The following is a 24,516-nucleotide window of genomic DNA, read 5'->3' on the forward strand; positions in this document are numbered from 1 at the left end:
GCATTGAATCTGTAGACTTCTTTGAGTAGCGTGGACGTTTTGATAATATGAATTCTCCCAATCCATGAAGATGGGATGTCTTCCTATTTATCTGTGTCTTTAATGCTTTGAGCAGTGTTGTGTAGTTTTCAGTGTAGAAGTCTTTCCCCTCCTTGGTTGTATTCTAATTACACCTCCACAAATCTGTTTAAAAAATAAAAGAAAATAAAGGTATATGTTGTTAGAAGTCAAATGAGGTTTCTGGGAGCCTACCCTGGAAATGTGGTTAGACACACTGAAGGAATCATTGTGATCAAGGCTTCTCCAGGATCCACAGTCTCTCCATGTCACTGGTTTTCTTTCCTGCCTCTCCCTTCTGGATTTTCTTTGCATTGACCTGTCATTCAGCTCCCAGAGCATGGACAGAGCATGGACAGAGCATGGACAGGAGGACATTCAAGCACATTCTTCCCCTATTTTTTTTTGTATTGGAGATTGGACCCAGTGGTGCTTTACCATTGGGCTACCTCCCCTGTTCTTTTTTTTTTTCTTTTAATACTTTTTAATTGTCAATGGACCTTTATTTTATTTATTTATTTATTTATATGCAGTGCTGAGAATTGAACCCAGGGCCTCACACATGCAAGGAAGTGCTCTACCACTGAGCCACAACCCAGCCTTCCTCTGTTCTTTTTTAAAGTTTTTTTTTTTTTTTTCTTAAAAGTTTTAAGACAGAGTCTTGCTGAGTTGCTCAGAGTGGCCTTTGAGCTTGTGATCCTCCTGACTCGGGCTACCCTGTTGCTGCGATTTTAGGCATGTGCTATTGCTTCTGGCTAAGGAATGTTTTTGTTCCTGTTTTGGTTTTATGTGTTGGGTGATCACGTTGGTTTTGATTTGTTTTCTTTCAGACCCCCCTCCTCCAGATGGATCCCCTAATATTACATCTGTCAGTCATAATTCAGTAAAGGTCAAGTTCAGTGGGTTTGAAGCCAGCCACGGACCCATCAAAGCCTACGCTGTCATTCTCACCACTGGGGAAGGTAAGGAGAGGCTGCCACAGGTAAATCAGTGTGCGAGAGATGCCGTGACCACTGAGGCATACTAGTGACACAAGCACGTGCCTCTCTTCACACTTCAGCCCCTGTTTTGGCACCCAGAGCAGGAGTTGGCTGTTGGCCTGATGGTCTTGATCTAAGGTCAGCAAACTTTCTATGAAGGGCCAGAGAGCAAATGTCTTAGGCTTTGCGTGCCCTACAGCCTCTGCCTGTTGAGCTCGGCCGTTGTAGTAGGAGAGACATCTAGATGGTGGTGGCTGTTCTCATTAAACATTATTTACCAAACAGGTGGTGGCTAGATTTGGGTCATAGACCATAATGTGCCAACTTCTGATGTAGATTTTTCTTTTCTTTTGCAAAGGTCTTTTAGTGGCAGAATGTTATTTAGTCTTAACCAATATTATCTTCCCTCCCATCCAGATCATCCTTAAAGGATGACTTTCTTTTGAAAGAAAACAGAAAACGATTTCCTTTGCATAGTGCATCCCTGCAGAAGTGGATTCAGGTTGCTTTTCCTTAGGGGGCTCTGTTATATTCCTTGGTGGTCAGAAGGGACTGACAGAGTGTCCTCAATTGCTGCCTGTGAGGGCACCGCATGGGCCTGAATTTAAAATGCCAAGCTTTGTTGTTTTGGGCAATTCTTTCATGTGAAAAATGCAGGGCCACCTCTGCCCTCCCTGTATCTCAACCTGTGGTGCTGTCCTCATCTCCGTGAAGAAGACGGGGACCAAACACACTCTGCAGGGATCCTAGGAGATAAAAGTTTGCTGGCTCCAAAATTTCAAAGAGCAATGTTGAGACACATTTTTCTCTCTCTTTCTCTTTCTCTCTTTGAGTCTGTTTCAAGTTCTTTTTTATTTCGCTGGGATGGTTTTCAACAAATCCCACGGCTCAGACCTTTGCTGAATGAGGGTGCTGATGTTGCCTGGTGGCACTGCTGACCAGTACTGGCCTGTGATGAATGGGACTCCAGGCCTTGGGCCGGATGGTCTGGCTTAGGAATCCAGGACCATGTGGGCCCTGTGACCTTGAGCCAGGCCCTGTCCGTTTACCTGTGCTTTTATTTTCTTGTCTATAGAGTGGGGATAATAAGCTTTTGTGATGGGATCCACGGGGGTGAAGTGAGTTAATGTAAGCAAAGCCCGACAGTGAGAGGCCACTGGCACGCAGCGTCAGTGTCATAGTGTAGGTAAACGGGAGACTTAAGTCTCTGCTGTCATTTAACGATTTGCTTTCTCTGTGCCTTTCTTAGCTGATCACCCTTCTGCAGATGTTTTGAAGTATACATATAAGGATTTCAAAAACGGGGCCTCGAACACTTACGTGACATACTTCATAAGCACAGAAGAAAAGGGACGTTCTCAGGGCTTGTCTGAAGTCTTGAAATACGAGATCAACGTTGGGAATGAGTCAACCACCCACGGCTATTACAACGGGAAGCTGGAGCCTCTGGGCTCCTACCGGTGAGGTCCTTTGTTCTTGTGTTTGGGGCCCAGCCTCCTGAATACAGAGCTCTGTGTGCCTGTAGTGGCAGGCATGTCCCAGCAGCCTGATTGTGGTCCTTGTCATCCACAGGGCTTGTGTTGCTGGCTTCACCAATATTACCTTTAACCTTCAAAGTGATGGACTCATCAACGGAGCTGAGAGCTACGTGACCTTTGGTCCCTATTCAGAGGCGGTTTTCTTGCCCCAGGATCCAGGTAGAGGAAAGACAGGAGTCCCGTCATCAATTCCGGTGTCCACCTCCTTTGGACCCCAGGGGGTTGGAGTGCCTGCCTCTCCCCTCTTAGAAGTGGAGATGTCACTTGTTCATTGGGCTCAGCTCAGCTTTCCCCACTCTGAGGTCCCTGGCAGCCCTTGTCCCTCACTCTCCCTTTTCGAAAAGCCAGCTGCATTTCCAATCTGCATAGATTATTTAGTCCTTTAATCTCAGAGTAGCTGGGCACACTGTGTGACTTTTGGTGCATAGAATTCTTGAATATTTGCATCAGAAGGAATCATAGAAATTGCCTCATTCAATCTGTTTTAGAAACAAGGCTGTTAAGACCCCGAGATGGAAAGTCACTTCCCCAGGGTTACACAGCAGCTTAGAGGCCTGAAACTCTGGCCTTGGACTCCTTGTCAAGTGTTGCTATCCATCGTCATAGAACTGAGTGGTATGGGAGCTTTGGAACCTAAGGGAAGTACCTCCCCCACCTCCATGCCAGAGACAAATTGACTTGTCTGTTTTTTCTACTTGGGAGTTGTTGGATATAAAAGAGTTCCATAGGAGCAAAATCTGGGGAGTCCCCACTCCTCCCCAGTAAATGAGAGATCCACATCACCTTAGCATGGTGCCGTAAAGTGTTTTTTGCTCATATGGGGTGTTGGGCTCAAAAACCCTAAAGTGGTAGGATAATCAGTGATCTAGCCCAGTTCCCTAAATTTGTAGTTGAGGAACTAAGACCTGGAGATGAATTAGGCCTTTCTCACAACTGTTCAGGGAGTGGTGGAATAATGGGGATAAAGAGCCCAGTTCCCAAATGCCTGGACTAGTTTAAGGTCCAAAGATAGTTGACCATGCTCCATGTGTGTGTGCACACACATGCACATGCGTGTACTCTGGCACTCTGACCATACCCCCCGCCCTGTGCTATGAGGCCCCTGGCCAGTTATCTGCTTGTCGGGGGTCCTGCAGGAACACCTTTCCAAGTGCCTCCCATTTGGACTTTGCCCAGGTGTCATCTGTGGAGCTGTGTTTGGATGTATCTTTGGTGCCCTGGTCATCGTGGCTGTGGGAGGCTTCATCTTCTGGAGGAAGAAAAGGTGACATTATTTATGTTGATTGTAACACTCTACTCTGTAATGGAGCTTTTTATTGTGGGAAATTTCAAACATTCCAGGATTGGAAGGAGTCACTGAGAGAGCTCCCTGTTCCTTCCCGTCGTCCTCAGGGGTCCTCACCTGCCAGTCTTGCTTCATTTTTGCCCCAGCCGGGGCACTTTCAGGCCTGTCCTGGCTGCTGCTTTGGGCTGTTGGTGAACCCCACAGCAGAAGATGCTGCGCTCCCTCAGAGTGTTCTAGTCCACAGGCAGTTCCACAGGGTAGTGGTCAGAGGTTTCCTTTTAGAGTCAGCCAGGTCCCAACCTAGGATCCCCCTCTCACTCGCTGTTGGGAACCTGAGCCTCAGCGGCCTCCTCTGTAGTGTGAGGATAACAAGCATGCCCAGCTCGGGAGGCTGCGGAGCCTTGGAAGGTGAAGTGCTTTGCACACTGTCTTATCCCTTGAGAGCTGGTATTTGACCTGTATGAGCACCCTGTGGGTAGTTAAGTAGTGATGGAAAATGGCAGCCCTGTTTTAGGTGCCCGTAGTGTGCTTGGGTTTGTGCTTTCCATGAATTATTTCCTTCCCAAGGATCTGGAAAGGCAGATCTTGTGAGCCCCATTCCATGGATGCAGAGGCGTGGAGCATAACTTGAACGTGGTCTTTGCACTTTGTCGCCTACCCTCCTGCCTGACCATGGGAAGCCTCTGTCAGTTGGGGTTGATTTGCATCCAGGTGCCGTCAACCAGGGGATTTCCACCCTGACCCAGGATTTTTAATGTGACCTGTGTCTGGTTTCTGGTGCTTCCACCTTGCACTGTTGAGATGATAGCAGTGCTCACAGTTCTTAAATTTTGGGAAGGAGAGATCAGTGGCTGGGTGAAACAGCTTTATAGTGTTTTTGTTAAAAATAGAGTAGGCCTAATGTGTGGTGGCTCATGCCTATAATCTCAGCAACTCAGGAGGCCAAGAGAGGAGGATCACAAGTTTGAGACTAGCCCCAGCAACTTAGTGTGACTCAGTTTCAAAAAATGGTGTGGGGCTGTAGCCTAGTAGTCGAGTTTAATCCCCAGTACTGAAAAATAAAATTAATGCATGGAAAAAAAAAACCCAGAAAAGAAGAGCAATAAATAAATAAATAAATAAAAGGAATCCATAATTGTAGACCCACACAAGACTGTTCTTAACTTTTTTTTCTTACCATTTTGATGTGCTTACAAAGCTCACACATGGGTGGAGTCATATCTACATGTTAGTGTCTAGCCTGCCACATCCACTTAAGACAGAGTGGACAGCTTCACTTCATCAATATTTCAAGTGGCCACAGAATATTTAACTGTGTGGATGTGCCATCTATTTAACTGATTTATTGGATGTTTCTAATGTTTGGCCATAGTTACATATCCTTGGGCACACTCATGATTATTTCTTTAGGTTAAATTTCAAACTGGGCAATTACTGGGTTAGTGGGTATGCATGTCTTCAATTTTGGTACATGTCTGCCAAATTGCCTTTCAGAAAGTGTATTTTAATCACCAGAATGGAGTTGAGCTGGCAATGGGGAACAATGTGGGTGCCCACCAGCGTGGCAGCTCTGGGTCTGACATGATTTTCTGGTTTATCGCGTTAACTTACCAGAACAGGTCTTCACACAAATGGGAGTATGAACAAGTCTTGATTTTCAGTAAAGAAATGCCACTGATATGTATTTGCAAGGAAATTCCTGACAGTTTCTTGAGTAAGATTTCCTCCTACTTTCCCAGAATATAAAAGAGAATAACTTTCCAGATTTGTAACCAGCATTTGCTGCTTGGGCTGTTGAGTTTGGTATTAGTGAGCAGGATTTAGTGTCTGATATGAACCCAGGCCCAGGGACAAGGCTTTGGTGCAGGTGTGAAAGGGGGAAGTGCAAATTGAGCCTATTTTGTCTAATGGATCTCTTTTTCTTTCTAAACAGGAAAGATGCAAAGAACAATGAAGTGTCCTTTTCTCAAATTAAGTAAGTTTCTATAGTTATCAGCTTTACTTTAGGACACCCAATTCCCCCAATCTGTTCAGTGACAAAAGAATTTCTGATGGAACTTGCTGTCATTTTTCCTGATTGACAGAGTTGGCTATGATCATCTGCAAGTTCTTGCTAGCTGTTTTCTACAAGAAATCTGAAGCTAGCATCTTGCTGTGTTCTATTGTTTCACCAGTAAACACATACTTTGTGATTTGCTTTTTTAAAAAACTAAGTGAATTATTAATTTTGGTACATGTCTGCCATGTACCAAATTTAAGGGGAGAGAAGAACTCACGTAAAGTCACAGATATGATCAGTTATAGAAGAGCGTTTGATTCCCTGATTCACAGTTCAGTGTTTTATGAATAATATTATTCTAATCTCCAGCCCTCATCCTGCCCTCCCCCCCAACAAATTATGTTCTGTGTTTTGTTCTTTTGAGATGATTTTTACTTTCCAAATGAGCAAGTCTTTCTAATTGCTTACTTTTTTCTTTCCCCTTCTGTGATGAAGACCTAAAAAGTGAGTAACACCTTTTTTTAATGACTTACATTTTTCTATTTTTAGTATGAACTTCTGCAAATGTAAACACAATGCTAATAAGTTGTTTTTTGGTTTTCTTAGGTCCAAGTTAATCAGAGTGGAGAATTTTGAGGCTTACTTTAAGAAACAGCAAGCCGACTCCAACTGTGGCTTTGCAGAGGAATATGAGGTCCGTGGTTGCAAATGTTGTGTTTTCCATTGCTTTGTGTTTTTTCCTGAGTGTCTGGACCTATCTTTGTGTTAAGGTGATGCTTTGTGTAAGAGGTGACTATGTCAGAGGGCTGAAACTTGTGCCTGTTCCCTGGAGATCCCATTGTTGACCCTGAGAGCTCAGATGGATGGACTGTCACTTCTAGTAGACTATGTATTTAATCCTGATATTTGGGGATTACGCAGAGAGGTAGAGAAACTAGGAATTCAAGTTAGAGGACTGTTGAATAGAATAACTAGCACACTGTAGGAGCTAGAAAGAAAACCAGATGGAGCTTTGAGAGGTCTCCAAGTTTGATTTTGAGGATTATGTGCAGTTTCACTGTCCTTGTCTGACTTCCATCCCTGCCTTTGCCCCCCAAACCAGCCCTGGAACTGCCCTGCTCAGAGCATCCCTGCACACTGGTCCTCCACATTTACACCCCCGAGACCCTGCTCACCACCTGGCACAACTCACACACTCCCTTCTTCATGTCCTTTCCTCAGATCCCATTGGGGGGAACATGAAGTCTCTGTCTGTCCTTGCAGTTCTCTGTCCTTTGCAGCGTCTGTCCTCAGACTGCCTTGTTCCACCTGTGGCACGTTGCTGTTTTCCACCTTCCGTGTTTGTTCAGTTCTGTCTTGTCATGTTGGCGATTTCTGTCTACACCTCTCCTCTAGGTTGCAAGCCCTGAAAGGCAGGAATTGGCCCTTTTTTTTTTTTCTTCTTTTAGCTGTGTGTTGGTTTTCTGGGCCTAAAGCACACAGAAATGTATTTATGTAAACAAACCTATGCTCTACCACTGAGTCAAACCCCCAGCCCTTTTTATTTTTTGAGCCAGAGTCTTGCTAAGTTGCTGAGGCTGGCCTCAAACTTGCAGTCCTCCTGCTTCAGCATCCTGTGTCACTGGGATTAGGCACAACTTAGCCTCTAGGGGAAGGTCCTTGCTTCCCACCTGCAGCTTCTGGTGGCCCCGGTTGTTCCTTGGTTTTGTGGTAGCACCACTCTGATCTCTACCTTCATCTTCTCGTGGCATCTCCTTTGCCTGTGTGAGTTTCTCTCTGCCTCTTTTCCACGTACATCAACACACCCATATGAGATTAAGGGACCACCCTGCTCTAGTGTGACCTCATTTTAATTTGATGACATCAACAATTATGGAGTTTTCCAGTTAGATCATTGGTACTGGAAGTTGGATGTTCAGCATATCTTTGGGGGGGGGGGACACAAATAAATTATCACCTCTGCATTCCCCCTTGGTCCTGCCACACTCTGTGCTCAGTGTAATCATATGTGAAGACTGAATAAATAATCAACTCATTCATTTTGTTTTCAGGATCTGAAGCTTGTTGGAATTAGTCTACCTAAATATGCGGCTGAGCTGGCAGAGAACAGAGGAAAGAATCGCTATAATAACGTTCTGCCCTGTAAGAGACTTCGCCCACACTCCCTTCCCTTCTTTCTTGTTGGCCGGCACCTCTCTAACGGGGTCGGGGCATAGTGGCTCTAACTAATAGCCACATTCCAGAACTATTCGGTGGTCACCTATTTTATGTTAAATACTGTTCTCAGGGACATCTCATTTAATTGAGTCCTCATGCTCACATTGTGAATTGGGTAGCAGAATAAACTGAATGCATAGAACTACTATGAGTAGATGCGGAAAATGCAGCACTTAGTGTAGGTGATTTGTTCAAGGTCACACAGGCAGGAAGGGCAAAACCAGGCTCTGGACCAGACCTGTAAGCCTCTTTCAGGGAAAACCAGAGTTTGTGTTCCTAACCCCGCTGTCTGTCTCTCAGCCCCTTTATTTCAATTTGTAAAGTTCAGGGTGAAGGTGGGCACATGCATAACAGGCTGGTTGCACTTGCTGCTTGTCCAGACAGATGCTCGTTTGATTGGCTAAGCACATTCCACAGCTAAATATGAGTTATGTGTGGGTTCCTTCCTATTTTTAAGAATTACCCATGTTTGCCACACAACCAATAGGGAAAACAGCAAGTTGAGTTTAAAAGGAGAATTATTTATTACATCAACTGTTAGATGAAAGTGGGTTGTGGTCTCTCTTTGTGGGTGGGAATTAGTTAGGGCCCAGAGAGAAGTGCAAGTGGATTGCAGCCATATTCTGATTTAGCAGAAACTGACAGACTTGCGGGTAATTTGTACATCAGGCTATTTAGAGACATTGTCTTTTCAATTTGAAGCCATATTTTCTCTTTCCTGGGCTAAAACATTAATTTCTCAGTTTAGTCTCAGCATTTTTCTCTAGCTCTTGGGTTCTTTTTTCTTCATTTCCTCCCCTTACACTTGACAAGGAGTATTGACTCCATTTCTGAGAAAAATCTTTTTAGTCTAGGTTGGGGGAGCTGCCCTAGCACTGCTTCTGAGGCCACCTCAGATTATCAGCCTGCTCTTGTGAACATCTGTGCAGAGTTTCAGATCTGGAGCAAGGGCTGGGAATTTGGTGTCTGGGTATGGTTTCTGTTGGAAGACTTTTGACTGAGACTCACACTGGTCACTGGGTTTAGCATTGCTGTGTTATTTTGTCCCAGAGAAGGTGAGATGGGTGTGGGCAGAGACAGGGCAGCCCTGGTGGTACCACTCAAGGCCTGTCCTGACTCTTGGAGTTCTAAGGTTATTTCACTGCTGGGGAATCAGGCAAATTTGTGTGTCGTGCTTTTGAAAATGATAGTCATAGTTAGAAAATGTGAGTACTTTGACACTTCTATGCATAGTAGTTTTATACATTCAGTTTATTCTTGAACTTAGTATTTTTTATAACAACCTTTTTATATAAGGATAGAGGCAGGGTGGAAGAGGTTTACCTGGGCGTGTACCCTTTCGTGGTAGAACAGGCATTAACTTTGCATTGTTTGCTGCTCACCAGATACAAAGACTCCCATGAGTCACTTCAACTCATAAGCCCCAGTTTTCTCATCTGTAAAACAGGGTAAAAGTTTGTGGGGTGCTTTTGAGGAATGAATAAGATTGCTTAGCACATTTCCTACTCTGCTCATGGCAGACACCTGCGGCCTCTTGCTTTGTCTGAGCAGGGAGACTGGTGTGGTTAGGAGCTGGGGCCTTGGTGTCCAGCTGCCCGGGTTCTAACCCCGTCTCTGCCATTTATGAGCCCTACTTGGGCGACCATGTAACTCCTCTGTGCCGCAGTCACATAGGGTGACCGTGAGATTAAATGAGCTGGTGTAGAGGATCCCAAGCTGCTCCTCTTCCAAGAGACACGTCCCGGGTCTTGCACTTCTGTTCTCTTTCATGTCTGCAACTTCTCTAAAATGCTGGCTTCTAATGTGGACCTTGATTTCTCCTTTAATGGTTACAGATGATGTTTCTCGTGTCAAACTTTCAGTCCAGACCCATTCCACTGATGACTACGTTAATGCCAACTACATGCCAGTAAGTGGGCAGATGGCTCATAGTCCTGGGTTGTTATGATGGAAACATCAGGGTGCTCCTTTCTGTTTTCTTTGACACTATGTATTTCCTGTCTTTAGGGCTACCATTCCAAAAGAGAGTTTATTGCTACACAAGGACCTTTACCCAACACTTTGAAGGATTTTTGGCGTATGGTTTGGGAGAAAAATGTCTATGCCATTGTTATGTTGACCAAATGTGTTGAACAGGGAAGGGTAAGTCTTTAAAAATTTAAAAATCAAATGAAATTAATTAATGTTTTTTTTTATTGTGGTGCAACTATGTCTTTAAAAAAAAAAAAACTTCTTCATAAATATTACTGTCTTTATTCTTAGAACTTTATTTTTCCTTTTATTCCTTAAAAAGTTTTTTCTCTTTTAAGCTTTTATTCATTTTTATTAGTGTTTTAATTATGCAGAATAATGGATTTGATTGTGGCATATTTGTACATGCAGATAACAGTTTGATTATGTTCACTTTTCCATTAGCCTCTCTTCCCCCTCCCCCAGATTCCCTTCCCCTCCTCTAAAAGTCTCTCTGTTGATTTTCATGTCATATTTTTTTAATCTTGAAAAACATCTGATTTTTCATTATGTTCATTTGTGTACAAATAGCAACATCCTCAATTCATTAAGTCACTGCTACTGGAGTTAGTAAATAGCAAGAGTTAATTTTTTTATCACTGTGACCCAAAGACCTGACAAGAACAACTTAGAGGAGAAAACATGTATCTTGGCTCATAGTTTCTTAGGTTCAGTCCATGGGCAGCTGACTCCACAGCTGTGGGCCTGAAGTGAGGCAGATCATCATGGCGCACGGGCACAGCAGAGGGAAGCTGCTCAGAACGTGACAACCAGAAAGCTAAGAGAGAGCTCTGCTTATCAGGGACTAAAACATAAACCCCTATAAAAGCACATCCTGGTGACTTACTTCCTCCAGCCACACCTGACCTGCCCAAATTACTGCCCACTTAATCCATATCAGTGGATTAATCCACTGATTTAGCTCATATCTCATAATCTAATCATTTCACCTCTGAGAATTCTGGCATTGTCTCACACACGAGGTCTTGGTGGACACTGCATATCTAAACTCTAACGGAGATGCGTAGCTCTGTCCGTAATCAGCTGTGTGCACGTGAGCAAGCTCACCCTGTCAGTAAATAGCAGGCTTCTTCATCTCTCAGCTTGGAGGTTTCACCAATTCGGTGATTTTCACACTTAGGTTTTTAGCAGCGAGGCCCCTTCTTGAAGTAAAATCGCAGCGTTATTCTCAGATAAGTCTCAGCAGCAGCTCTTCCTGGTGTCCTGGAATCCTCCTATTGTTTCCATCAATGATAAGATTTCTTCTGGTAATAAGACTCTTGTGTTTCCATAAGTGGATATAAAGAAGATAGAAAAACGTGCTAAATTCAAAACTTTGGTGCCTGATGTTACTCTGTGAATTTTTTTCTGTTGTTGCTGGGAATTGAACCCAGGATTTTGTACATGCTAAGCATGAGCCATACCACTGAGCTGCATTCTCGATTAAAAAAAAAATGTAGATTTTACTTCTTGAGGAATAGGAATGGATTCCTTAAGCTGGTGGTTCTCACATTGTATGTCCTTCAGAATCACCTGGAAGGTGGTTCTACCCCCAGTTTCTCATTGAGAACAGCATTTCTGGCAGTAGCCAGGTGATACAGATGCTGAAGTCCATGGTACATACTAAGTTGGTACCATCCTAGTGATAGTGGGAACTCATCAGGTGTCATTTAAAAAAATGTTCTTTTAAAAAAAGTTTTGGATGGTTGCTCACTTTTCTTGTTTTCTGGTTATTTTTGAAAGTAAAATTTCTGTCAATGTGTATAAGTACATACACACTATTATTTCATAATAGAAATTATACTGAGGCTTTTTAAACCTCTTATTTTTATCTTATGAGTGTATCTTAGGAATGTGGCTAAATTATTAAGTAGTTCTTTAAAACATAAAGTTATCAGATGTTTATCCAGCTCCAAGTGTGGGTAAGCTCCTGTGCTAGTGGAGGTCACAGAGGAGGGGGGATCACAAGGGTCGGCAGGTGATGGTGCTTGGCTCTCGGTTGCCTGTGATACACAGGGCTGGGTTCTGCATTCCTTCTGTTTTTTTTTTTTTATTGTTGGTTGTTCAAAACATTACATAGTTCTTGATATATCATCTTTCACACTTTGCTTCAAGTGGGTTATGAACTCCCATTTTTAGCCCATATACAGATTGCAGAATCACATCAATTACACATCCATTGATTTACATATTGCCATACTAGTGTCTGTTGTGTTCTGCAAAATCATAGAATTTGCAGGGAAATGGATGGCATTAGAGCAGATTATGCTAAGTGAAGCTAGCCAATCCCTAAAAAACAAATGCCAAATGTCTTCTTTGATATAAGGAGAGTAACTAAGAACAGAGTAGGGACGAAGAGCATGAGAAGAAGATTAACATTAAACAGAGATGAGAGGTGGGAGGGAAAGGGAGAGAAAAGGGAAATTGCATGGAAATGGAAGGAGACCCTCAGGGTTATACAAAAGAACATACAAGAGGAAATGAGGGGAAAGGGAAAAATAATACAAGGGGGAGAAATGAAGGTCTGCATTCCTTCTTGCATCAGGACAATAGGCTCTTAAGGGCATGAAAGAGCAGTAATTTTATGAATGCAGATAAACTTTATAGTACTGCTGAGCCCAGGACCTTGTATGTGGAATATTATCATAACTGTTAGACAAGTGAAAATGAATAGTTAAATGTGTGGAGAACATGAAGATGAATTTAGATGGGCCATTCATCTTAGGTCAGGGTAGAAGTGGGTGTTACTGACTGGGTCAAAGGGAAAGGAAGCCAATGTATTTTCTGCATTAGAATTGCATGGTTTTTTTTTTTTTTTGACATCAGAGATTAAACCCAAGGGTTCCACATGGGCCACATCCCCCTTTTTAAACAGTTTTTTATTTTATTATTTTTTAAAATTTTGAGACAGGGTCTCACTAAGTTGTTTACAGCCTAAGTTGCTGCCATATTTATTATGCTTTTCCTAGATCTACCCTGGGAGGTATTATCATACTTTATAGAGGGAGAAACTGAGGCTCAGAGAACCTTATAACTTGCTCACAAAGTAGCAATAGAATCCAGCGGGTAAGAGGCTGATCTGGGAATCAAATCTTTGTGAGAATGTGTCCCAGTCTTGAGTTCTTTCTTGAAGCAGTGGTACAGACACCAGGATCTTTAAAAAAAAACAAGCAGAGATTCCCCAGCCAGAGTCATATCTCTGGAGGGGAAACCCAGGCATTTGTTTTTAAAACAAAACAAACCTCTCTGATAAGTCAGATAATCAGTCAAGGTTGAAGCTACTAGCAAGTGAGCACACCTTGGGAGGTTGTGTATTTGTGCATTTGTGTGTAAGGTATTTGCTAAATGGGGATTCAGGTATTCTTGAAGAGCAGTTATTTCCTGGTTTTGATTTCTGTTTACATTTGCTCACCAACTTTATCAGAATCGAAGATCTCAGTGTGATTTAACTTGATCCCCTTTATTGCTGTGTGTATTTGGACTGCAAATGGGGTGTATCTACAAGTGCTGGGAATAGTTCTCATTTCTTTGGGCTGCTTGGGGTTATGGGCCAACCTGAGTTTAGTGCAGTGATCTGTCGTGGAGTGGCTCCTCAAAAGGCCAAAGGGAACTGGATGGGGACTGTGTCCCAATGTCGAGATAGCAGGTGTTTGGCTCTAAATCAGAAATGCAGAAATGATGGGACCCAGTGGTGCACACCTGTAATCTCAGCTGTCTGGGAGGCTGAGGCAGGGGGAGCACAAGTTCTAGGCCCTCTGGGAAACTTAGCAAGATACTCTCTCAAAATAAAAAATATAAAGGGCCAGGAATGTAGCTCAGTGGTAAAACTGGGGGTGGCAGGGGAGAGAAAATGATGACCTAGTGTTGGCAGATCTGATTTTTACAAAGTCTGAATTTTTATGAGAAAGCTCCCATTTTAAAGGAGTTGACAAGAATTAAAATTAAATTAAAAGCCAGAAAGGGTCAACCCAGAGCCCTGCTAAGGGACCAGTTCTGTCCCTTGTGCCAGTTTCTGTTACCTGGTTTTCCTTGTGAGGCTTTAGTGATAGTAGTTGATGTGATCTGAGTCTTTTCATAAAAAGTGCAATTTTGCAATTTTATTTCAGACAAAATGTGAGGAGTACTGGCCCTCCAAGCAGGCCCAGGACTATGGGGACATAACTGTGGCAATGACATCAGAAATTGTTCTTCCGGAATGGACCATCAGAGATTTCACAGTGAAAAATGTAAGTAAGAGGTGAAAATAGATAGATCTTAAAAAGCTAGCAGTTCCTGATTTGGGGGTGTATGTTTAGATTGATGTTGACTGTTAGGTTATTTTTTTTTTTAATCAGGAAAACGATTTTTGCTTTCTTTCTTTTTTGCAGAATAAAGCTATTCTTATGTAAATACACTCAAAGGCAACTCCTTGTATTTATTTTCTTGAGAGAAATTTCATAAATTTTTCCTGAATAAAATGAGTCTTAAGAGCATGGCCCTGCATCAGTAGTTCTTTCCTCCCTCATCCAAGTGATTTGTTCAGGGAGTTTTTGTCACACACTGAAGCCTTTTGGATTATTTGTTTGGGAATATGTCATTGGGGTGCCAATTGCTGTTAGGAGTGGTTTATACCTTTATTTTATTTATTTGTTTTTATGTAGTGCTGAGGATCGAATCTAGTGCCTCACATGTGCTAGGCAAGTGCTCTACCACTGAGCCACAAGCCCAGCTCAGGAGTGGTTTATAAAGTTATATTAATAGGATTTCAGGGCCTCTCTATGCACATTGCATCTTTTCCCCAAAAACTTACAAACACAAATCCAATTAAATTGTGCAGGTGTTCTAGGACATCAAGTCTATATGTTCTTATTTTTTTTTAAACAGTGTTTGAAATACAGGCCATGCCATGAAATGACAGTGATACCTCCTTATGGCTGTGTAGGTGGATTTAACTATTTGCAATTTATTCTCTTTTATTTTCTGGTTCCAAGTTTAAGTCTCTCCCGTAAAGAAATAGTAGGAAATACAGGAATAGGCTTTGTTAGTCATAAAGATGAATCTGAGCATTATTTATAATGGATGAAAGATGGAAACTGTGCACATGCCCAGACTTTGGAGAAAGGCTAAACTCTGACTTATCTTACTATATTGTTACTCACTTATTTGAAATGATGCATATACATAGTATGTATACAGCTAGCCCTCTGATATCCGGGTTCTAGATGCATGGATTTGACCAACTTAGCATCAAAAAATGTTTAGGAAAAAAAAATCATATCTGCACTGAGTGCATAGACTTCTTTTTCCAGTCATTATTCCTTAAACAACACAGTGTAACAACCATTTACGTAGTATTTATATTATAGGTTAGGTTTTATAAGTAATTTAGAGATGATTTAAAGTACAGTCATGTGTTGTTTAATGACAGGGGTAGGTGCTGAGAAGTGTGTCATCATGTGAACGACATGGAGTGTGCTTACACAAACCTGATGGTACAAACTACTGCGCACCTAGGTCAAGCACACACTATCTTCTACATGGTCTGTTGTTGAAACTTTGTGCATGACTGTGTTCAGGAGGATGTGTGTAGGTCATGTGTAAATACTATGTCATTTTATACTATGTCGTTTATTTAAGGGACTTGAGCATCCATGGATTTTCATATCCAGGGGTTCCTGGAACCCCCAAGGTTGCTGAGGGATGACTGTCATCATGAGATGTTAGAACATAGTGTGACTGAGACACTTGAGGAGATGAAATTTTATGTGTGTTATGAAAAGTGTATGGAAGAAAAGCCGGGCAGCAGATCCAGTGGTGCTGACTCTTATGGGAATTGGGCTGTTGAGTTCTAGTTGACAAGGATTATTCTTGAAGGTTCTGTAAGTCAGAGGTAAAGCACAGGATAATAAATATTAATTCTTTACTTATTGTTATGTCTCAAAGATTCTAGGCTCAATTAATATTTTATTTAATTATTGGAGATGTTGTCAAAACTGTTACCAGGCACTGGCTGGGCCACCTAAACAGTTAGGTTTATAGTTGAAAAACCTTGCTTACTTCTGTATGTTTTGCCCATTTAAACTGAGTGGCTTATTTCTGGTTGCTTCTCCTGCTTGGAGTTTGCCTTTGTGGAGGGGAACTGTGGGTCAAATTGCCCACATCATATAAAAAGATTGTTATGGCTGTCATTATTGTTTCATTAATTAAACTCCAGATTGATTCAGATTTCACTTTTTTTCTACTAAAGCTTTCTCTTATATTAGAATCCAATCCAGGTTATCAGATGACATTTAGTAAAATATTATTCTTTTAATTTTATAAAATGCACTAATACATTTTCCTTTAAAAAATGAGAGCATTAATACAGCTAAGAGTTTTCCTTTTACCACCACCCCTAACCTGAGCCCCTCTGCAGAAATAACAGTGAGAACTATTTCCTTCCTTGATTTCTTTTTCTCTCCCTCTCTCTCCTCCTACTTTGCCTAGCTATACCTTTTCCTTGGATGAGGACTTTTGGTGAAATTTGGGGATGTTAAGTTTGTTTGTGATGAGGCTTCTGGATATCCTCTCACCTCACTTTGCCCTTTCTTCCAACTGTTTTCCAAATCTTGATTAATGTGAAGTCATTGCTTTTTATAATAAATACTTAGTAAAAAGTTAGCCTCAAAGCATAACATTCATAAAAGAGACGGAGATGCCTGCGGTCCAGCTGTGGGTCCACTTGGTGAGGCCAAGGCTCAGTTGTGGGCTGTAGCTGGGGCCGTTCTGATACTTAAAAGTACATGTTTGGCCAGAGGTAGGAAATCAGTAGGCATAATAACTAGTTCTGTTGGAACAGGACCCAGTTTCTACTGTCAGATGTTGAAATAGATTTTGGCAGGGGGGAGGGTGGGCAGGAACCTTTCTCAAAACCCTACAATTGTAAATATTTGCTTGGTGCTTGCTAATTGCCTGCCATTCTCTTAGAGTCTCTGAAGGACCTTGATGAATTATGAGGTGTGGATCCTCATGGCTTTATTTGGATAAACTACTTTTGGTTTTGTGGTCAGCGACATCCCCAGGTGGGCTTAGGAATAGGGTTTGTGAAGCTCTTAGGAGGTGCAGGTTCAAAGATGTGAGTCCGTTGTTGGCCAGCAACTGGAAAGGGAAGAAGAGATCGGAACAGGAGGAGGAGTAGATGTCTCGGCTGGCTCTGAGGTGAATGTCGGGGAAGCCACTCACTTTCCTCTGACTCTCCCTTTCCTCTTGCACACGTTATGAGGATTTGATGAGGATAAAGGATGTGGAAGATCCGCAGCAGGCATTGGTACTGTGTGAAGTTCTTCTCTGAGCTGTGCCCACTCCTGCTGCAGTGCCTGCTGTCTGTCCCAGGCATGCAGTGAGCAAGCTCTGCTCTCCTTTGTGACATTGTGAAACAATTCTTGTCTCTGAACCTGACTCCTTGGTTGTCTTGTAGATCCAGACCAGTGAGAGTCACCCGCTGCGACAGTTCCATTTCACCTCCTGGCCAGACCATGGCGTACCCGACACCACGGACCTGCTCATCAACTTCCGATACCTTGTTCGTGACTACATGAAGCAGAGTCCTCCTGAGTCACCCATCCTGGTGCATTGCAGGTATGCAGATGGCACTAAATGTGTGACAATTCCACATGTGATTTATGAGCAGTTCACAAAAATAGCGTAAAGGATTGCAATAGCCATTTACAAATTCAAGAAAGATCTGGATTGATTCCCTAAGCTCCAAGGTGCTTGAATAGTGGTTGGCAAACTGTAGCCTGTGGACCAATTGTGATCAGCCACCTGTTTTACAAATAAAATGTCATTGGAACACAGCCAGCCCATTTGTTCACATATCTTTTATGGTTGCCTTCATGCTACGGTGCTATTATGGCCTGCAAAGCTGAAGATATTTGCTATTTGGCCCTTGCAGAAAGAGTGTGCCCACTCCTACTCTAGAACAATAAGAAGTGAACTTTAAAGCTAAAGGAATTAATTTGGGGTTGAAGAAAGGAGGAGGGGCTTTGTTGCTCTGTGGGGAAATAAATAGATGCAAGGTGCTCTCCTAGGTTAGGGCGGCCACTAGAGTGGGATGAGTGGAGACTCTGTGACAAGGTGTTTTATTTAAGACAATTAACTCAAAAGTGAGTTTGGGACTTAGGCCCCAGGCTCGAGCTAGTGCAGCCTGACTTGCTGCCATTTCAGTTGAGCCAAGGTTGGCTGATCCTGGCCATCGCTCTCCAACAGTGCTAGTGGAGAAGAGCAAGAAATGAGAACAAATGGGGGCATTTTGAGAAGTCCACAGTTGAGGCAAACCACGGTGATGGGCTTCTTTCCCTTTCTTTCAGTGCTGGGGTTGGAAGGACGGGCACTTTCATTGCTATCGACCGTCTCATCTATCAGATAGAGAACGAGAACACTGTGGACGTGTATGGCATCGTGTATGACCTTCGGATGCACAGGCCTCTCATGGTGCAGACAGAGGTGAGGCCAGGATCCGTGACGGGCACTCTGCCCTGCCCATCTGTTTCTCAAGGTGGCATTGGGTCACATGCTTGCGTTAGAATATTTCACCTTTCCAGATCTTCTAGCTCTTGGCTCTGGAGTAACACTGAATTTCATTGCAAATCCTAAACTGAGTTGGAATTAAATGACCTGATACAAGTGACGTAGTGGCACTGATCCCAGTCGTGGAACTACCTGGATAGTGTCAGGATTCTTCACTGTGCTGCCTCTGACTTATCAAATAATCTTTTCACGTCTCCAAACTTTGGGGTCCAGGTTTTAGTAAAACTGATCCTTCCACTCTTTTTTTTTCTAAGAAGATCTGACCATCTTTAAAGTAAGCTGACCAAACAGATGTCTTAAACAGGAAAGCTAGGAAATAGCATGATTCTGCTTAAGCATTAATGCAGCACTTAGTCCTCACCCTTCCTCGTAGCCATTAAAGAACATTAGTTGTCAAGAGATACAGAGGTGACGACCAGTGGAAAAAATGAATGTTGACTGTGTACCATGGAACGTGTGCAGGACTGTTAGATTTATTTTCCCCGAAATGTTCCCGATCAACAGTGTTTTCAAGGCATGTTCTCATCACAGTACAGTGGGGACTAGCCTTCCTCTAAGGGATGGATGTGCCTTGACCAAGATGAGAGTAGAATATTAATTTTGTATCCGGCTGTTGCCCTGTTCCAATTTAGAACCCTTTGAATATGCACTGTGTTTTTGAGTCTAGCAGGGAATGTTCTGGAGGCCCAGGTACATTGTGTGCTTCAGGGTGAACTGTGCGGTTGAGTGAAAAGAGTAATATTTATCTCCTGTATTATTTCTGCTATAATTGTATAGAGTCATCTCTCAGTCTGCTATGTTCTTTTAAGAAATATAGGAGTCTTGTGCCTGTGGATTTTTTTCTTTTCTTTTTTTAATGTTCTGAAAATAGTACTTAGTCATATTAAAAAATTTAGCAATACAGGACTTTGTAGAATATATTTTTCCTTTTTCCCTTTTCTTCCCCAAGCCTGCTTCCTGGAGGCTGTCAATGGATCTAGTTTGGAATATATCTTTTATAGGCCACTTCATGTTCATCAGTATACATACAGCCTCACTCACTCACTCACTCACTCACATGGAGTAGAGTATTTTGAAAAAATGGATCCTGTTTTCTATATAAGGCTTCCTCATTTTTTTTCCTTACAGGATTATGGTTACTTTTCTGTGTTGGCATACACCTCTTTTTATTTTTGGTACTGGGGATTGAATCCAGAGGTGCTTAACTATGGAGCTACACCCCTAGCCCCTTTTATTTTTTTGAGACAGGGTCTTTAAGTTGCTTAGGGCCTCTCCAAGTTACCAAGGCTGGCCTCGAATTTTTGATCCTCCTGCCTTAGCCTCACAAGCCACTGGGATTATAGGCATGTGCTACAGTGCCTGGCCTCCTCCTCTTCCTCCTCTTCTTCCTCCTCCTCCTCCTATTCTGATATATTTTTAGTTGTAGATAAACACAATATCTTTATTTTATTTATTTATTTGTGTATGTGAAAGAACCAGTGCTTCACACATGCTAGGCTAGCGCTCTACCACTGAGCCACATCCCAGTCCATCCCCTCCCTCTCTCTCTCTCTCTCTCTCTCTCTCTCTCTCTCTTTTCCCCCATGGCTACTTGCAGATCCTGATGTGGTTCTCACTGCTTTTCACCTGATCACTCCTTTATCCCATTTTCTATCTTGAGAATTATGATTTACTTCCGCTATGCAGCTTCCCTAGCCCAGGAAATCTTGCTGGACTTGTTATTTTTTGGATGTCTGTGCATTATCTCCTCCACATCCTTCCTTTCCCCAGGATTCTGATATGTGTCCATGGGGAGGGCAGGGGAGAATGTGCCTCTCTGGTTGAGAATCACTGATGCAGAAATCTTGCTGTCTGTGGTTTCAGATTTTACCAGAATGTTGTGAACCTCTTAAAACCTGCTTGCTGTTTGCCATTGAGTGGGGTGGAGTTTGGGTGGTTGGTGACAGGGATGATGTGTTGGAAAGTAGTTTGGGTGCTAATCTTGGGACCTGTGCTCATTGGCTCTCTCCTATTCTCTCTCAGGACCAGTATGTTTTCCTCAATCAGTGTGTTTTGGATATTATCAGATCCCAGAAAGACTCCAAAGTCAATCTCATCTACCAGAATATGACTGCAATGACAATCTATGAAAACCTCGAGCCAGTGAGCATGTTTGGAAAAACAAATGGTTACATCGCCTAATTCCAAAGCAGATCCTTTTTGAAGTTAACCAGAGCGACGCACCCACAGCAGAGGAAAACGCCCCGATGTTGACATGTCTTCATACGTCTCTTATCTCAATTCTGTGTTCTGTTCTGTTAGAACTACTCTGGAGGGTGTGAAGCTGTGCATGTCAAACGTGGCAGATGAGAAGCTGGGGCTTTCAGGGGCTGTGGATGGGGGTGAGCAAATCAACTACATTCCTGTTACCAATGGGATGAGTTCACTTTTTTATTTTCTTTGAGAATTGTGGAAAATCAGGAAAAGTGAGCTATGATTTTTTTTTCTTTTTCAAAACAGGTTTCTTTTTCTTTCTTTTCTTTTCTTTCTTTTTTTTTTAAAGAGACTATTTTATATGATTCACATGCTAAAGCCAGGATTGTGTTGGGTTGAATATATTTTAAGTATCAGAGGTCTATTTTTACCTACTGTATCTTGGAATCTAGCTGATGGAAAATACATAATTGTGGGTGATAATTGTGTAGGGAGGGGGATGCGGTGCCTCTTCCGCATAAGTTTTCTATTTGAACATGTGCCTTTTCTGAATTATGCTTCCACAGGCAAAACTCAGTAGATATCTCTATTTTTGTATCGAATCTCACAATTGGAGTATGTGGAATATTTAAACAATAGTTTAGCATCCGAGGTTCGCCTTCTCGCTAACATTCCTGTTCTCACCCAGCCCGAGGAGGCCTCTCTTTGCTCCCTCCCTCCCCCCACGTACATCTGTGCTCCATTTCTTTCTTGCTTTTATTTTTTTTTCCCTCCCAGTTTTCTCCAAAGACTTCTGTTGGCAACATTTTCAGCCCATTGGTTGGGTGAGAATGGAAACTAAAATATCACAGTGAGAATTTCTGCGGGTGGGAATGGGAGAAGCAGAGGAATCCTACGGTGACAAAAATCCTTTCCTTGTCCCTGTCTCAACCCTTTTCTCATTTCTGTCTTTGGTAAGAAGGATTATTTAAAGGTGCAATATGTGACTTAGTGATTCATGATGCTCTGGGTTTTTAGTAATGTTTTACTCAGGTTGGCATTTTATGTGTGTCGTATGTCTGTGTATGTGTGTATGTGTGTGTGTGTGTGTGTTTAAAAGTGTGGCAATCTGTGAACACTTCGGTGTGAATTCAGTGTCAGATGAATCCCCCTCCCCCAAAGTCCACTGGCTTTAGTCCCTATCTGCAGTGACACATATCGGTATCTACTGTACATATAAATACTAAACTCTTAAAACAGTCATTCCTATGAATTGAGGTGTACAAAGTCTGATTTGTATCAAAGATGTAATTATTATTTTTAAAACCTCTTTTCACTATACTGCTGCTGTAATTACTTTGATTTTTAATGTAGATTAATTTTTTTTTGGCTTCAGGTGTGTATTCACCAAGAATTTCAGAATTTATGTGGATTTATTTTATGGGTACATCATCTGTAAACTTCTCAAGGCATTAACATGAAAGGATTTGTTTCTTTTATATTGTGGCTCAGGTTATATTTTGAAGAAGTTTCGAGTTTGTTTTCTAATAGGCAATGAAGTATACAAGGTCTTATGAAGGAATCACTGAGTCCTTGGAGTCCTGTGGCCGTGTCCCACAGTAACACATCCTGCTGCACACTCAGGACCATGTGTCCTGTTGAGAACCGGAGCGGGGACTTCTCTGCCTCCCTGGTCACTGTGGGCCCGAGGGATCCTGCCTCCTGATGCTGCCATGTTCCTCACCTCACTGGCACTTTGAGAAGCGACTGGACATGTTAGTGGGTATTTTAGGGTGATATAGGATGAACCTCAATGTACTGAAAGCCCTCGATGTGGTTCAGAGGTTTCATGCTGTATGTCTTGTGTCCCCCTTTCCCTGTGAGGTACTGAAAGGATTAAAAGGAGAGGTCATGGTGGTGTCATGATTTGGGGAGAGTTTGCTTCTCAAATGGAAATTGCACTTTTTGCTGAATCCTTTGCATTCTTAGGTAGTAAGCAGTCCATTCAGTATCAGGCTTTCAAGCATGAGATGGACAGGCCAGGTTGGGCCTTCCTAACTCCATGGCACAGAGGGCTGTGGCTCTGTAGGTGGGGACCAGGGAAGCCACACCGTCTGTGGGTATGGGGCGGAGCTGGTTTTGGGTCTGTTGCTCCGGCACCTTCACACTGATCTGCCCCCAACTCATGCAGGCTGTGGAGAGTCCCAGGCACCATTCAGAGCTCCCTGTCCCAATAGCCACTCTCTGGGCCACACCTTTCCCACTCATGGTGGGAGCCTGAAGTATCAAATCCCATGTAGTTTCTAAGCCCTGCTCTGTCTGCACTGCTGCCACGGAAAAATCAGAGGAAAGGACTTGCCCCTAAAAATGTCCTTTAAAATATCAGAGTCCCTCAAAAGATTAAGGCAACATAATTGTAAACATCTTGTGTAAAAATTGCAAAGCACAGAGACCGTCCTTCCCCTGCCTGATGTGAGCTTGGGAAATAGTTGGGCAACAGCCCCAGCAAGCCACTCTCCAACGTCACCCCCATCCTAGGAGGAAGGCTTGAGGTGGAGAGGTCTGGAATTCCAAATGGGTAGGTCACACGAAGGTCATGATGCTGCTCTGCAGCCTGGGAAGGACTGGGGACCAGGCTACTGGGGGTGGCCAGTGTATTTATAGCACTGTCATTGGAAGGGAAGATGAATGTGTAAATAGTAAGGACAGGCTGGGAGCGGGTCTGATGTAAGACCACGGTGCCCTTAGCTTCTGTCCCAAGCCCTCCCAGGAACAATGAACTAGAATTTGGAGAGTCCGTTGGGACCATGGGGATGGTTTGTGCTCCCTGCTCAGTATTTGACAGTTGCACATAGAAAAGCAGCCAGTGTGGATTCGCTGTCCATGCTACAGATTGGTGACCAGCTGGTTTGGGGGATTTGGGCCATTAATATCTTCTCCCAAGAGCAAAAATATTTTGCCTCCAAAGTTGAATCTAGTAACGACTGGTACCAGTGGGAAGTGACATTTGGTGTCTGTTCCCCATGGCCACATTGTGACCTCCAACCAGACTTGGACATAATTGACTCCATTGGATTTGTACTTGGCAAAGTCAGAGGCTCTCGGGTGTGGGGGTGGGGTGGGGTCAACTATGCAGCTGATTCATATTTGTATTTCATGTGGGATGAAAAAGCTTGATTTTTATTTTATTTTATTATTTTTGAAATGCTTGATTGCGCTTGATGAGCTAAACAAAGTCTTGGTGACTGATGTTGATTTGCCTCAAAAGTCCAAGTTTCTGAGTTTTCAGACTACTGTGTAGCAGTTGTGTGTTTAACATACTGTAGCTTTTTCTCCCTTGGGGGCACATATGAGTAGGACATGTTGATGTGGACTCTAAACTGTAATTTTCTTGTAACTATTTTGGAATGATGCATATTTCTAATGTTTGTTATACTTGTACAGAGTATTGCTGTTGGTTCCTTTTTTTTTTTTTTTAAGGAAAAAAAATGGCCTGAAAAAAATTTTTTTAAAGACTTACAAATACCAAATATACAAAATGTCAACACGTTATGCCTTTGTTTCTTTCTTTTATTTCCCCTACTCTCTTTACTTCACGTTCACACCATTTACCAAACAGTTTATTGGCTTATATTTGGCTGGGGTAGGCTTTAAAAAAAAACAACATAAAATAGATAAGCAACCCCCTCCCACCAAAAACATGATTCCCTT

General features: G+C 42.7%; 1 protein-coding gene across 1 annotated transcript in view; it reads left to right on the forward strand.

Moving 5' to 3' along the window:
- Positions 1–24,281, forward strand: part of Ptprj (protein tyrosine phosphatase receptor type J) — a 189,947-nt gene extending 165,666 nt beyond the window's left edge. Inside the window, exons 16-29 of the mRNA XM_058584037.1 lie at positions 888–1,019; positions 2,287–2,497; positions 2,610–2,734; positions 3,752–3,839; positions 5,794–5,835; positions 6,355–6,363; positions 6,466–6,553; positions 7,911–8,001; positions 9,912–9,985; positions 10,084–10,218; positions 14,193–14,312; positions 17,522–17,682; positions 18,414–18,549; positions 20,656–24,281. Coding sequence (XP_058440020.1) covers positions 888–1,019; positions 2,287–2,497; positions 2,610–2,734; positions 3,752–3,839; positions 5,794–5,835; positions 6,355–6,363; positions 6,466–6,553; positions 7,911–8,001; positions 9,912–9,985; positions 10,084–10,218; positions 14,193–14,312; positions 17,522–17,682; positions 18,414–18,549; positions 20,656–20,814 — 1,571 coding nt within the window. The 3' untranslated portion in view covers positions 20,815–24,281. The remainder of the gene's footprint in view (positions 1–887; positions 1,020–2,286; positions 2,498–2,609; positions 2,735–3,751; positions 3,840–5,793; positions 5,836–6,354; positions 6,364–6,465; positions 6,554–7,910; positions 8,002–9,911; positions 9,986–10,083; positions 10,219–14,192; positions 14,313–17,521; positions 17,683–18,413; positions 18,550–20,655) is intronic.
- The last annotated feature ends 235 nt before the right edge of the window (positions 24,282–24,516 follow it).

The sequence above is a fragment of the Marmota monax genome, unplaced genomic scaffold (assembly GCF_021218885.2).
Source record: "Marmota monax isolate L192 unplaced genomic scaffold, Marmota_monax_Labrador192_F-V1.1 WCK01_AAM20220418_F8-fsc00047, whole genome shotgun sequence".
In the NCBI taxonomy this organism is placed as follows: Eukaryota; Metazoa; Chordata; class Mammalia; order Rodentia; family Sciuridae; genus Marmota; species Marmota monax.